The sequence below is a fragment of the Xenopus tropicalis genome, chromosome 4, assembly GCF_000004195.4.
Source record: "Xenopus tropicalis strain Nigerian chromosome 4, UCB_Xtro_10.0, whole genome shotgun sequence".
In the NCBI taxonomy this organism is placed as follows: Eukaryota; Metazoa; Chordata; class Amphibia; order Anura; family Pipidae; genus Xenopus; species Xenopus tropicalis.
Genome location: NC_030680.2, coordinates 41,574,655 through 41,586,856, shown reverse-complemented (window position 1 = coordinate 41,586,856; position 12,202 = coordinate 41,574,655). Strand labels below are relative to the sequence as shown.

General features: G+C 41.1%; 1 protein-coding gene across 1 annotated transcript in view; it reads left to right on the top strand.

The window, feature by feature from the left end:
- Positions 1-12,202, top strand: part of rpgrip1l (RPGRIP1-like) — a 79,706-nt gene that overhangs the window by 21,701 nt on the left and 45,803 nt on the right. The window contains exons 8-11 of the mRNA XM_002935372.5: positions 3,955-4,101; positions 6,532-6,605; positions 9,137-9,282; positions 9,674-9,780. Coding sequence (XP_002935418.3) covers positions 3,955-4,101; positions 6,532-6,605; positions 9,137-9,282; positions 9,674-9,780 — 474 coding nt within the window. The remainder of the gene's footprint in view (positions 1-3,954; positions 4,102-6,531; positions 6,606-9,136; positions 9,283-9,673; positions 9,781-12,202) is intronic.

Sequence of the window (12,202 nt, the reverse complement as noted above, 5' to 3'; positions counted from 1 at the left end):
ACTCCTCCCCAAGATCCTCAAAAGGGTCAAGAGGGAGAGGGTCAAGACCATCCTCATCGCACCATTCGTCTGCCAGACCGGCCAGACCTCCTAAGCCAGGGTCCAGTGTTCCACCAGAATTCTCAGCTGTTCCGTTTAATGGCCTGGCTCTTGAAACCCTAGTTCTACGCCAGCAAGGGTTCGGGGACAACGTTATCACCACCATGATCGCGGCCAGAAAACCATCCTCCTCAAGGATCTACTATCGTACCTGGCGAACCTACATCTCCTGGTGCTCAGCCCAGGATCTCCTCCCCAGCGCTTCAACATAGCCCACATCCTGGGCTTCCTCCAACAGGGTCTTGACAAGGGCCTCCGCCTGGCGTCCCTAAGGACCCAAGTCTCGGCCCTTTCTTTACTATTCCAACGCCAGATCGCATTAAATCCCCACATCAGGACCTTCCTTCAGGGTGTGGCTCATGTAGCCCCCCCCATCCGTCCACCCATTCCAGGGTGGGACCTCAATCTGGTCTGTCCTCCAGGGGCCCCCCTTTGAGCCCCTTGCCACGACATCTGAGACTCTTCTTACATGGAAGACCGCCTTCCTTCTTGCCATCACCTCGGCCAGAAGAGTCTCAGAGCTCTCAGCTCTGTCCTGCCAATCCCCGTTCCTTGTATTTCACCAGGACAAGGCCGTCCTTAGGCCCACCCCCGCGTTCCTGCCTAAGGTGGTCTCGGCCTTCCATCTAAACCAGGACATTGTTGTTCCGTCCTTCTGTCCTCACCCCAAAAATTCCAAGGAGACAGCGCTCCATTCCCTGGATGTAGTCAGGGCCCTCAAGTTCTACATCCAAAGATCAGCAACCTTCAGGAGGTCGGATGCCCTCCTCATCATCCCCTTAGGCCCCCGCAAGGGCTTACGGGCCACCAAAACCACCCTGGCGAGGTGGATCAGAGGCACCATCACCAGAGCCTACCAGATCGCAGGCAAGCCCTCTCCGCTCAGAGTCACAGCCCACTCGACCAGATCCCTAGCCGCCTCATGGGCAGCAAAGAACCTTGCCTCTGTGGATCAGATTTGCAAGGCCGCCACCTGGTCCTCTATCCACACCTTCACACGCTCCTACCAGGTGCATGTAGCATCCTCAGCGGAGGCCGCCTTCGGCAGAAAGGTACTCCAGGCAGCAGTACAGGCTCAGACATAATTTCGATTCCCACCCTATCTATCTCGGGACTGCTTTTAGACGTCCCATCAGTACCTGTGTCCCCCTGAAATGAAAGAGGAAGAGGGATTTTTGTCTTACCTGTAAAATCCTTTTCTCTCTTCATTGAAAGGGGGACACAGGCACGTCCCCCATTCTAGTCTCTGCCTGCCAAGCTAACGATTTCTTGGAACGTGACCGGTGTCTCAGTCTTCCTCGGCCCTCCTGGGAGGGAGTCTCCCACTCCCCGACTCCAGAAAACTCTGTCCCCGCAGGGTTCGGTGTACATAGTTGCCAAGACACAGTTCAGATACCTTGGCCCACCGTTATACTTCTTGGTTCTTCTTCTACTGTTCTACTACTTTTGGGAAGTTCCAGCCCCCACAGGGGGGTGTAGCCTGCTGGGAGAGGCAGCCGGGCCCCCTGGGAGGGCTGTCACAGTTCTTTTAGTGTCCTTTCCTCCCGGAAGGTGGAATTAACCCATCAGTGCCTGTGTCCCCCTTTCAATGAAGAGAGAAAAGGATTTTACAGGTAAGACAAAAATCCCTCTTTTACACCTCGTGTTGAGCCAGCTGCACCTGTTCAATAAAATGAACCACCTTTTCCAGAGTTATATCGGGTAGTTGTATTGCCAGAATGTTGTTTTGCCTGGATGAATAAAAGCCTTCATAGTCATGTTCCCTAAATGCTCACCCATGCGAATACTAGAGATTAGTCTGGTATTATTATATCTACAAGGCCTTTGAGTCCTTGTAGATAATAATCATGGCTGTAATAAACAATGCCACACTGGCTCAAAACAATGTTTGCAAGGGCAAACAAGGTTTTGAGCCATATTACAAGGGGCATAGATTTGTGGGAGGAGGGGGTTATCCTTTTACTTTACAGAGTGCTGGTAAGGCCCTATCTAGAATATGCCATGCAATTTTGGTCTCCAGTGCTCAAACGGGATATTATTAGAGAGGGTAAGAGGTATGGCAAGTCTCTGTTGTGGGGAAAGACATAGAAGAGAAAATAGAAAGGGGCCCAGGACAGAGCCTTGAGGAACCCCGATGGAAAGAGGCAAGGGAGAAGATGATGCTTCATTGTAAGAGACACTGAAAGATAGATTGGGATATAAGATGAAAACCAGGATAAGGCAGTGTCACAAAGGCCAAGAGAGCGGAGAGACTGGAGGAAAAGCGGGTGATCCACAGTGTCAAAAGAAGTATTAGTAGTGAGTAGTGGTTTTTGGCTTTAGCCGATAAGAGGTCATTAGTTAGTCGGGTTAGAACAGTTTCTGTGGAGTGTTGTTGTCTAAAACCAGATTGTAGGGGATCCAGCAGGTTATTGTCAGAGAGGAATAGCGTCAGTCGGTTGTAAACTAGGCGCTTGAGTAGTTTAGAGATGAACGAGAGCAGAGGTAGGTCGGAGGTTATTAAGATTGGAGGGATCAAGAGAGGGATTTTTCAGTTGACACAAAGCTCTGCAGCACAATTAATTCTATCCAGAATAAGGCAATCTTGGCAGCTAAGTATCATATGAGGTTTATTGTCAATAAATGTAAGGTCATGCACCTGTGATGCAAGCCACTTATATCTATAATGGGATCACACTATGTAAATCCATAATGGAGAAGGGCCTTTGAGTTCTTGTAGATAATAATCTTGGCTGTAATAAACAATGCCAGACAGCAGATGCAAGGGCAAACAAAGTTTTTGAGCTTTATTAAAAGGGGCATAGATTTGTGGGAGGTGGGGGGTAATCCTCTACTGTTGGCAAGGCCCTATCTAGAATCATGCAATTTTGGTCTCCAGTGCTCAAACAGGATATTATTAGAGAGGGCAAGAGGTAGGGCAAGTCTGTTATGGGGGAAGACTGGCCAAGTTAGGGTTGTTTACAGTGGAGAAGAGGTGCTTAAGAGGGGTCATATGATAACTATGTATAAATGTATACTAAGGTAATCACAATAATCTCTTTAATGATTTATTTATCAGTAGGTCATTCCAGCAGACCCAAAGGGACCCTCTCCAATTAGAAGAAAGAATGTTCCATCTAAATATTAGGAAAGGGTTTTTTACTGTGAGAGCTGTGAAGCTGTGGATTTCTCTCCCTGAATCAGTTGTACTGGCAGATAGATTAGACAGCTTTAAGAAGGGGTTGGACTGCTTTTAGCAAGTGAGGAAATACATGGTTATGGAAGATAGTTCATAGTACAAGCTGATCCAGGGACTGGTCTGATTGTCATCAACCTAACTTACTATGTATTAAGGCTTGTGTAAAGATTAAAAGTTATTTAGTAGACTTAAGGTATGGTTGTTCAAATTCTAGAAAAAAAAACTCTTATACCGAAAACCCCAGTTCCCAAGTGTTGTGCATAATAGATCTTCTACCTGTATAGTAAAATGGGTATGTTTGTAATAACAGTATCCCTTTAAGCTTACCAGTCCTGTCAAGGCAAATCTGTTTGGTGACCATGTGTGACATATAACATGGGGATATTCGGCTCTTTGCATCTAATATTTAACATTACCAATACTGACATGTCGCTAAAAATAAAATAGTGGGTATTAAGGTATAGACATAAAAAATGAATTTGTTAAAAGGGTTTTTTTTGAAGACTTGTAATATTTCTGATTGATACAGGAACACAGTAGGTGGTCAAAATATGAACATTATTGGGATCTAGGCACATGTATTATTTTTAAATTTAAACTGGCCACTGTTTTCATTGTGCCATTAAAATAGTGATAAAAATACCCAATATAACGTTTTACCCTTTATTGGTTTCTAGGATCTAAAGTCAATGAAGACCAGTCAGGAGGCTTTCTTAAGTCAAGTGGATGATCTCAACAACCAGTTAAAAGAAGAGCGCTTAAAAAGCTTTAATCTGGAAAAACGTTTGCAATCTAGTACATTATCACAAAGAAGAACGGAAGAGGTTTGTACTCTCTGGGGTAAAATGGAATGCAAACATAAAATATTTTAAAGCATAAACAATAATACTTACAAAACATATACATGATGTTCAGTGGATGCTTTAAATGTAAGTGATTAATAGTTTCTAAGCTGAAAAAAAAGTATTACCTAAGATTGGGTATAGGCAAAAAGAGCCTGACCTATTTCTCCTCCATTTTAAACATTTAATCCTACTATATTCATAATTTTCCCCTTTTAATACCAATTTGCCACTTAGCTGGGTTTAGTTACAGCACATTTTTTAATTCCACACTTGTAAAAGCATTATTGTACATGCTACATCAATTTAATAAACCAACCACTCTGCATTTCAGCACGTGTCACAGTTCAATGAAATGAAATCATATAAAATGAGACATCTTTGTTCTGCCTACAAGCTATGCCAGTTTTTCTGATTTACCAGTACTTCTCTTTGGGTCTTTTCAAATCTAATAATTAAAATGTTCACGTTCAATCAGTTTAGTACAGCCAACTGTTACAGATATTTCAAAACTTAATTTCTTCTGTCAACAATGTGATTAGATTTATTTTTGCCTTTTTCTTTTTTAGCATATTTTGAACCGATTCGGTTTAGAGACTATTAGTGATTTTTGAACTTGGAGGGAAAAATGCAGCAAGTTTTTTTTTTTATTATGATTTTTATAGAGTTTACAATACAATACAAGTCATTATGAGTACCACAAGATAAAAAAAAATTAAAGCTTTCACATCATCAGTAGATCAACCAAACTTAACTAACATGGAAAAGAGAAGAAAGACGGGCTTAGAGGTGAAAGAGAGAATAGAAGCTAAGGGCAGAGGGTTGCATTAGCAATCTAATAAAAGGTTCGCTTGTAATAATTCCTTAAAGGAAAAAGAAAGGCAAAGTAAGATTTATCAAAAAGGTCTATGTAAATACAGCCATAAGCACTCACAGAAACGCTGCACTGATTTCTGTGTCAAAAGATTTGTTGTGTCTGTAATTCCTGTGCCAGAGACACGCAGCTCTCCTGCACCCCCTCCCTCACGAATGCTAAGAGCTCACTCCTCCCCCTTAGGAATGTGGATCTGAGCCAATCAGCAGGAAGCTGACTCATAGTCTAACTAAGCATGTTCACTTGGTCTCGGTGCAGGAGCGAGGCATTGTGGGAACTTTCTTTACTAAGCTCAGCGTTTTTTCTTCCTGTTTGGCATTTGATCATCTGAACACGGTGAAATATGGGGAGACTTAAGGGCACTATTGAGACAACTAAAGGTATGCCTGCAGCTTGAGATTAACGCTTTATTAGCCTTTCCTTCTCCTTTAAACGAGAACCATCGGAGCAAAAGCATGCCAGCATATTACCAACTTGTACCTCCTGCAATTGTATGCCTAGGTCTCTGGTACATGATTCATGAGGGTTGGGTTAAGTTTTTATGGAGAAATTTTTAAATTTGAGAAAGTGAGTGTCTTAGGGGCAGTTCCAGCACATATACCATCTCAAAAGGAACAAATATGCAACCTAAAGTGGTAGCACCTCCCAGACTGTGGTAAAAATTATTTTTGGGGTGAATTTGAAGTGGTCAAGGCATGAAAAAGATTTGAGTAGTTAAAACCTAGCTTTGCCAATAATTAAGTTCAAATAACTGAGCTAGCGGTTAGTTAACTGTAAAGAGGTATGGTTACTCAAAAGTGTGATAGAATAGTTATTGATCACTTTTAGAAATTGAATTTTAAAATGTCTGCAAAACCTGTGATAATACTAAAGAAGAGATAAAGCTTAATGCAGATGTTGTCTAGAAAAGTCATGATACGAGTCTAATTGCTAATTAATTTAGATACATATTATGTGGCAGCTCAGAAACCAGTGCAATTCAAAACACAATACAATTACAAAACATCTATATTTTTGTGCAACACCGGTCTTTGGTTTGCTGTAGATTACTATTGCATTCGTTTTCTAGATTAGCTTCATAGCTTTTCGAGTACAGTTATGGTTCTAGTATCCATAATGCTTAGGCCCTGTGCTTTCTGGATATGAGATCTTTCTATAATATGGGGCATGGCTTCTTAAGGCTGCCAAATAACATTTAAAAATTATAACTGGACAAAGTGTTTTTTTCCGCATCAACGTGAAACTAAGCTTATCTTAGCAATTGTCAAGTACTGTCCTACTATTACAGCTTGGCCCTGAGAACAGTGTAAAAACTGTGCAAAAACTGGCAAATGCTTGCTCCAAAAAGACAGCTCTACAAAGCAGCATAATTCATTGCTTTGAAATAAAAGTATTAATAACATTTCATTGGAGATTTGTAATTCAATAAATTTATAGAATTGCTGAAGGGTCTGAATACGTTTACAAGGCACTATATATATGAAGCATTCATCCCAGCAATGTTTGTTTTTAACACTTTCTGTTACTTTCTTTTCTAGCTACTTGATCGAATCAGTGATCTTGAAAAAGAAAGGGATCTGTTGAAGGAAAACTATGATAAAATATATAGCAGGTATTCATATCAAAATGTCACCTCATTGTTTTAAAAACCCTACTACTAATGTGTAAAAATAATGCTTTGGAAAATATGGGCAGGAGACAGCCAGACGTTCAGGCTGGAAACTGGGTTTCATGTTTTATTGCCTTCGATATTGAAACTATTAGTTACATAGTGAAACTGTTAGGTCAAAAAAAACAAAGTGTATATGTATGCATGCAAACTTAGGCACATGCTTTTAGTTTTGGGTAGGCAGGTGTTTGATGCACCGAGGGTGTTGATGGTTTTTGAGAGGGGGGAAGTGGTGGAGTGTTGATGGGTGTGGGTTGCTCAGGGTGGACTGAGGAGCCAGTTGTGGAGACCAGTGCCTGAATTGATACTTGACAACCACACCTAGCCCTTTTTAATGCTTTCCAAGTTTATGCCTTGAGTCACTGACTTTTTTATTATTTTAAAGTACTATATTCTCTGTTCTGGATAACAGAGTTTGTTACTCTGGGCAGCATTATTATATTATATATTTGGAATTTTCCAACAGTGCTGGCTAGAATGTGTATGTTTATATGTTTAGGGTCGTTGTCCTGCTGGAAGGTGAACCTCCGCCCCAGTCTCAAGTCTTTTGCAGACTCCAAGAGGTTTTCTTCCAAGATTGCCCTGTATTTGGCTCCATCCATCTTCCCTTCAACTCTGACCAGCTTCCCTGTCCCTGCTGAAGAGAAGCACCCCCAGAGCATGATGCTGCCACCACCATATTTGACAGTGGGGATGGTGTGTTCAGAGTGATGTGCAGTGTTAGTTTTCCGCCACACATAGCGTTTTGCATTTTGGCCAAAAAGTTCAATTTTGGTCTCATCTGACCAGAGCACCTTCTTCCACATGTTTGCTGTGTCCCCCACATGGCTTGTGGCAAACTGCAAACGGGACTTCTTATGGTTTTCTGTTAACAATGGCTTTCTTCTTGCCACTCTTCCATAAAGCCCAACTTTGTGCGGTGCACGACTAATAGTTGTCCTATGGACAGATTCCCTCACCTGAGCTGTAGATCTCTGCAGCTCGTCCAGAGTCACCATGGGCCTCTTGGCTGCATTTCTGATCAGCGCTCTCCTTGTTCGGCCTGTGAGTTTAGGTGGACGGCCTTGTCTTGGTAGGTTTACAGTTGTGCCATTCTCCTTCCATTTCTAAATGATTGCTTGAACAGTGCTCCGTGGGATGTTCAAGGCTTTGGAAATCTTTTTGTAGCCTAAGCCTGCTTTAAATTTCTCAATAACTTTATCCCTGACCTGTCTGGTGTGTTCTTTGGACTTCATGGTGTTGTTGCTCCCAATATTCTCTTAGACAACCTCTGAGGCCGTCACAGAGCAGCTGTATTTGTACTGACATTAGATTACACACAGGTGCATTCTATTTAGTCATTAGCACTCATCAGGCAATGTCTATGGGCAACTGACTGCACTCAGACCAAAGGGGGCTTGAATAATTACGCACACCCCACTTTGCAGTTATTTATTTGTAAAAAATGTTTGGAATCATGTATGATTTTCGTTCCACTTCTCACATGTACACCATTTTGTATTGGTCTTTCACGTGGAATTCCAATAAAATTGATTCATGTTTGTGGATGTAATGTGACAAAATGTGGAAAAGTTCAAGGGGGCCGAATACTTTTGCAAGCCACTGTATTTATACATCTATAAATATATGGAAATTGTGCTATTACACTGCAATCCAATTTTAAAGCATATTTTCTCTGGTGTAGCATTAATGGTTAGAACTAGGTAAAGACTATTGCATATTTAACTGACTGTGGTCTTGTCAGTTACTAGGTTTTGGATTTTTTTTATACATCTAATTTCCTTCTTCAGTCCCACAAATAGCAAATCATGAGCCAATTTTTTTCTCTCTCTCTACATAGCTGAGACTCTAAATTAAGGCCAGTTCCCTGCTCATCCCACAGAGTCTTTGATCTTACTCCAACCACAGGCTGTGCAAGGCGCCTTTGGTTTAAGCAACAGCATAACAGAATATGTTTACCTAATTCCTAAAACATTAGTGATCTTTCTGCCACTATACTTTCTCTTTCAAGCTGTCTTCATTTTAAGATTCCTTGCAAGCTTAGATTCCTTTGCATTTTTAGATTTGTCCACAGTATTGGGCCTGTTTTCAATATGTTTTTTCTTTTACATCTTAATTGAGGTTGTGAAATTCTTCAACTATATTTGGCTTTGGAGAAATCTGTAATATGATTTTTAGAATGCAAAATTATTATTTCAGAGAAATCAGTGACTTGATTCAATATATATCTTACGGACCCTGTGAATCTAGCAAAATTTCCTTTTTTAAGGAAATAATAACCATGAACTAGGATCTAACGGGACAAAAGATTTTCAGTAATTTATATTTCTTAACACAATGTACCACTAGATGCTGATATGATTGTATGCCAGCTACCTCCAGACCTGAAAAGCAATATCACTGCCATGGCTTTTGAAAAGTATTTACAAATTTTGACCACATTAAAAGATTGCATGCATCTTCTTCTCCTGTAGTGCTTTTGATGTGAACAATAGTCAAGAACAGCAGAGGAAGCTAAGGGAACAGCAACTGATGCTCCAAATTGCCCAACTAGAGACAGCTCTTAAATCGGACCTTTCAGACAAAAATGAGATGCTTGACAAAATTAGACAAGAAAAAGGTACATGGATATTGGCAATAACAATCTTGCCTGTATTTATCTTTCAGGACTTTTACAGATGTGCTTAGCTTTCAGAACATTTTAGCTGACAGTGCTTATCTGTTAAATGTCATTTGGAAACACATAAATTATACTGAAAAGGATGAACTTAATGAACCCTCAAGTTTCCATGTAGAATGTATTTAGCATACAACAGTAAGTGGCCGAATGTTTTCTTATCCCATGAACTAATTTATTCTGTTCATTTTTGTTACAACATAGGCTAACGTAGACTTACATCTTTGTAAAAGAAGAAAAAAAAAGGATTGATATACTCTTCAGACAGATATTTATGCTTATTTATAATTAGTAACAGATTTGCTTTAACATTACTTGTCTCTTTTCTTTAAAGAACAAAACGAAAAGCTTGATGAAGAAAATAGGAAGCTTAGGTTGCAAGTTTTGGAACAAAAACAACAGCTCGAAGAATTTCACAGCAGGTTTCGATTTTTCACAAAGGTAAAAAAAAATTTAATGTTTTTAACTCATAACCTCTCTAAATGTGAATTCAAAATGTCAGGTTATTACCATAACTGCAGTAATAATGAGGTTCTGTATGAGCCACAGATGTTATATGGTTTATTTTCTTCTTGTTTATCTCTTACAACATGCAGTAACTAAGTAAAGAAAATAAAGTTTCTTTTGATTAACTTATATGATATTAGAATTATTTCTTAGGGTGGCATTTGCCTTTTAAGGTATGCATAGTTCAGAGCAATCACTTTGGTCTTTATTTCAACTAATTTTTGTGAAAGGCCAAACATCAACCAAAAGATGAAAGTTGGCTGACCTGGTTGTGCTTCATATGACCAGCTTAGAGTGAAAGTCCCAACACTGCCCTGTTTCACGCACCCAACAATAGGAACTAAGTACGGGTCAAGGGGGGGAGGGTTGCATCACTATTTTGACTCTTACAAGTTACCAAGATCAGCTTTTTGCTGCCTCTGGTAACGTGCTCAATTTTGCCTCATGGCAGCAGCGCCCTTGCCTGTAGGTATAATTTTTTTCTTTTTTAAACAATCAGTTATTGGTTCTAGGTCAGTGCTGTCCAACTGGCGGCCCGCAGGCCGCATGCGGCCCTCGACCCCCCTCTGTGTGGCCCCCCACCTGTCTGGCTGCTTTGAAGGCTTACTCTTGTGTAAGCTTTAAATGGTATCAGTACTGTGATTAACTGCCCCCCCCGCATGGTTCACACCTCAGATTCAGGCTCAGGCTGTAAACCCCCTGTATTGTTTAAAAATATAATCCCTTGTGTTGTTCACACCTTTTAATCCCTACATTGTTCACCCCCTGCAGTGTTCACACCTCAGGCTCAGGCTGTAATCATCCACATTGTTCACCTGTTCACACCTCTGACAGATTGTAGGAACAGTAGAAACCCACAAATACACCCTGCACACTACAAAAAGAACATATACTGAGGTGATACTGCAATTAAAAAGTTTTTTAATATACAGTTATTGTGCTGACTGTAGGAGCAGTGCCAGCATTGTGTCACTGTATGCTGCCTGTGTGTGCCAAACATAGGGCAGGCAGAGTATGGCACACACAGGCAACATAGGACAGGCAGAGTATGGCACACAGGCAGCATATGGCAGGCAGAGTATGGCACACACAGGCAGCATAGGGCAGGCAGAGTGCCTGCCCTACCCTGCCTGTGTGGGCCATACTCTGCCTGCCCTATGCTACCTGTGTGTGCCATACTCTGCCTGCCCTACCCTGCCTGTGTGGGCCATAGAGTATGGCACACACAGGTAGCATAGGGCAGGCAGAGTATGGCACACACAGGCAACATAGGACAGGCAGAGTATGGCACACACAGGCAGGGTAGGGCAGGCAGAGTATGGCACACACAGGCAGGGTAGGAAAGGCAGAGTATGGCACACACAGGCAGGGTAGGGAAGGCAGAGTATGGCAGGTTTTTGCTGTACTGCAACCATTAATATGGGTATGGTCATGTGATAACAGGGGTTTGGTTTCAAGTGGGTGTGGTTTAAAAGGGGGAGTGGTCAAAACTGGCTTAAATTATCGGCCCTCCACCACGTAGGCCGGAAAAATTCCAGCCCTCGGTACCACAGAAGTTGGACAGCACTGTTCTAGGTGATCAGTTTTATTGCTATGAATACTTTTTAGCTCTTGTTTATTTTCACGTCATATACTACATCTTGTGTGTCCATGTTATACATTAAGGGGGAACTGTGTACGACAGGGGTCCCCAACCTTTTTTTTCCCGTGAGCAACATTAAATTTAAAAAATGTTGGGGAGCAACGCAAGCATTAAAAAATTTCCTAGGGGATGACCAATAAGGGTGCAGTGATGACTGGCAGACACATGGTCTTTATGCCTCCAAATCTTGTCTTCAAGTCAGAAATTCAAAAATAAAGACCTGCTTTGAGGCCATTGGGAGCAACATCAAAGGGGTTGGGGAGCAACATATTGCTCACAAACCACTGGTTGTGGATCACTGGTGTACGGTATGGGATCTCTTATCTGGAAAACTTTAACAACAAATAATTTAGATTTTTTTGAAAAGATAAGAGAACATTTTTCTCTGTGATAATAAAACAGTACCTTGTACTTGATTCCAACTAAGATATGAATAATCCTTATTGGGGGTGAAATAATCCTATTGGGGTTATTTAATGTTTAAATTATTTTCAGAAGACTTAAAATACGGTGAAGATCCCTTATTCGGAAAACCCTAGATTTCCAGCATTCTGGATAACAGTTCCCATGCCTGTATTAATCTTCCATATTGTTTTTCATACAGCTCTGTGGCAGCTATGGTAAAAAGCCTATTTGAATACCAATCCTGGGAGCTTCATAGTTAAAAACGTAAATAAATCAAAAACACAATGAATAATAATAAATCAAATTTTT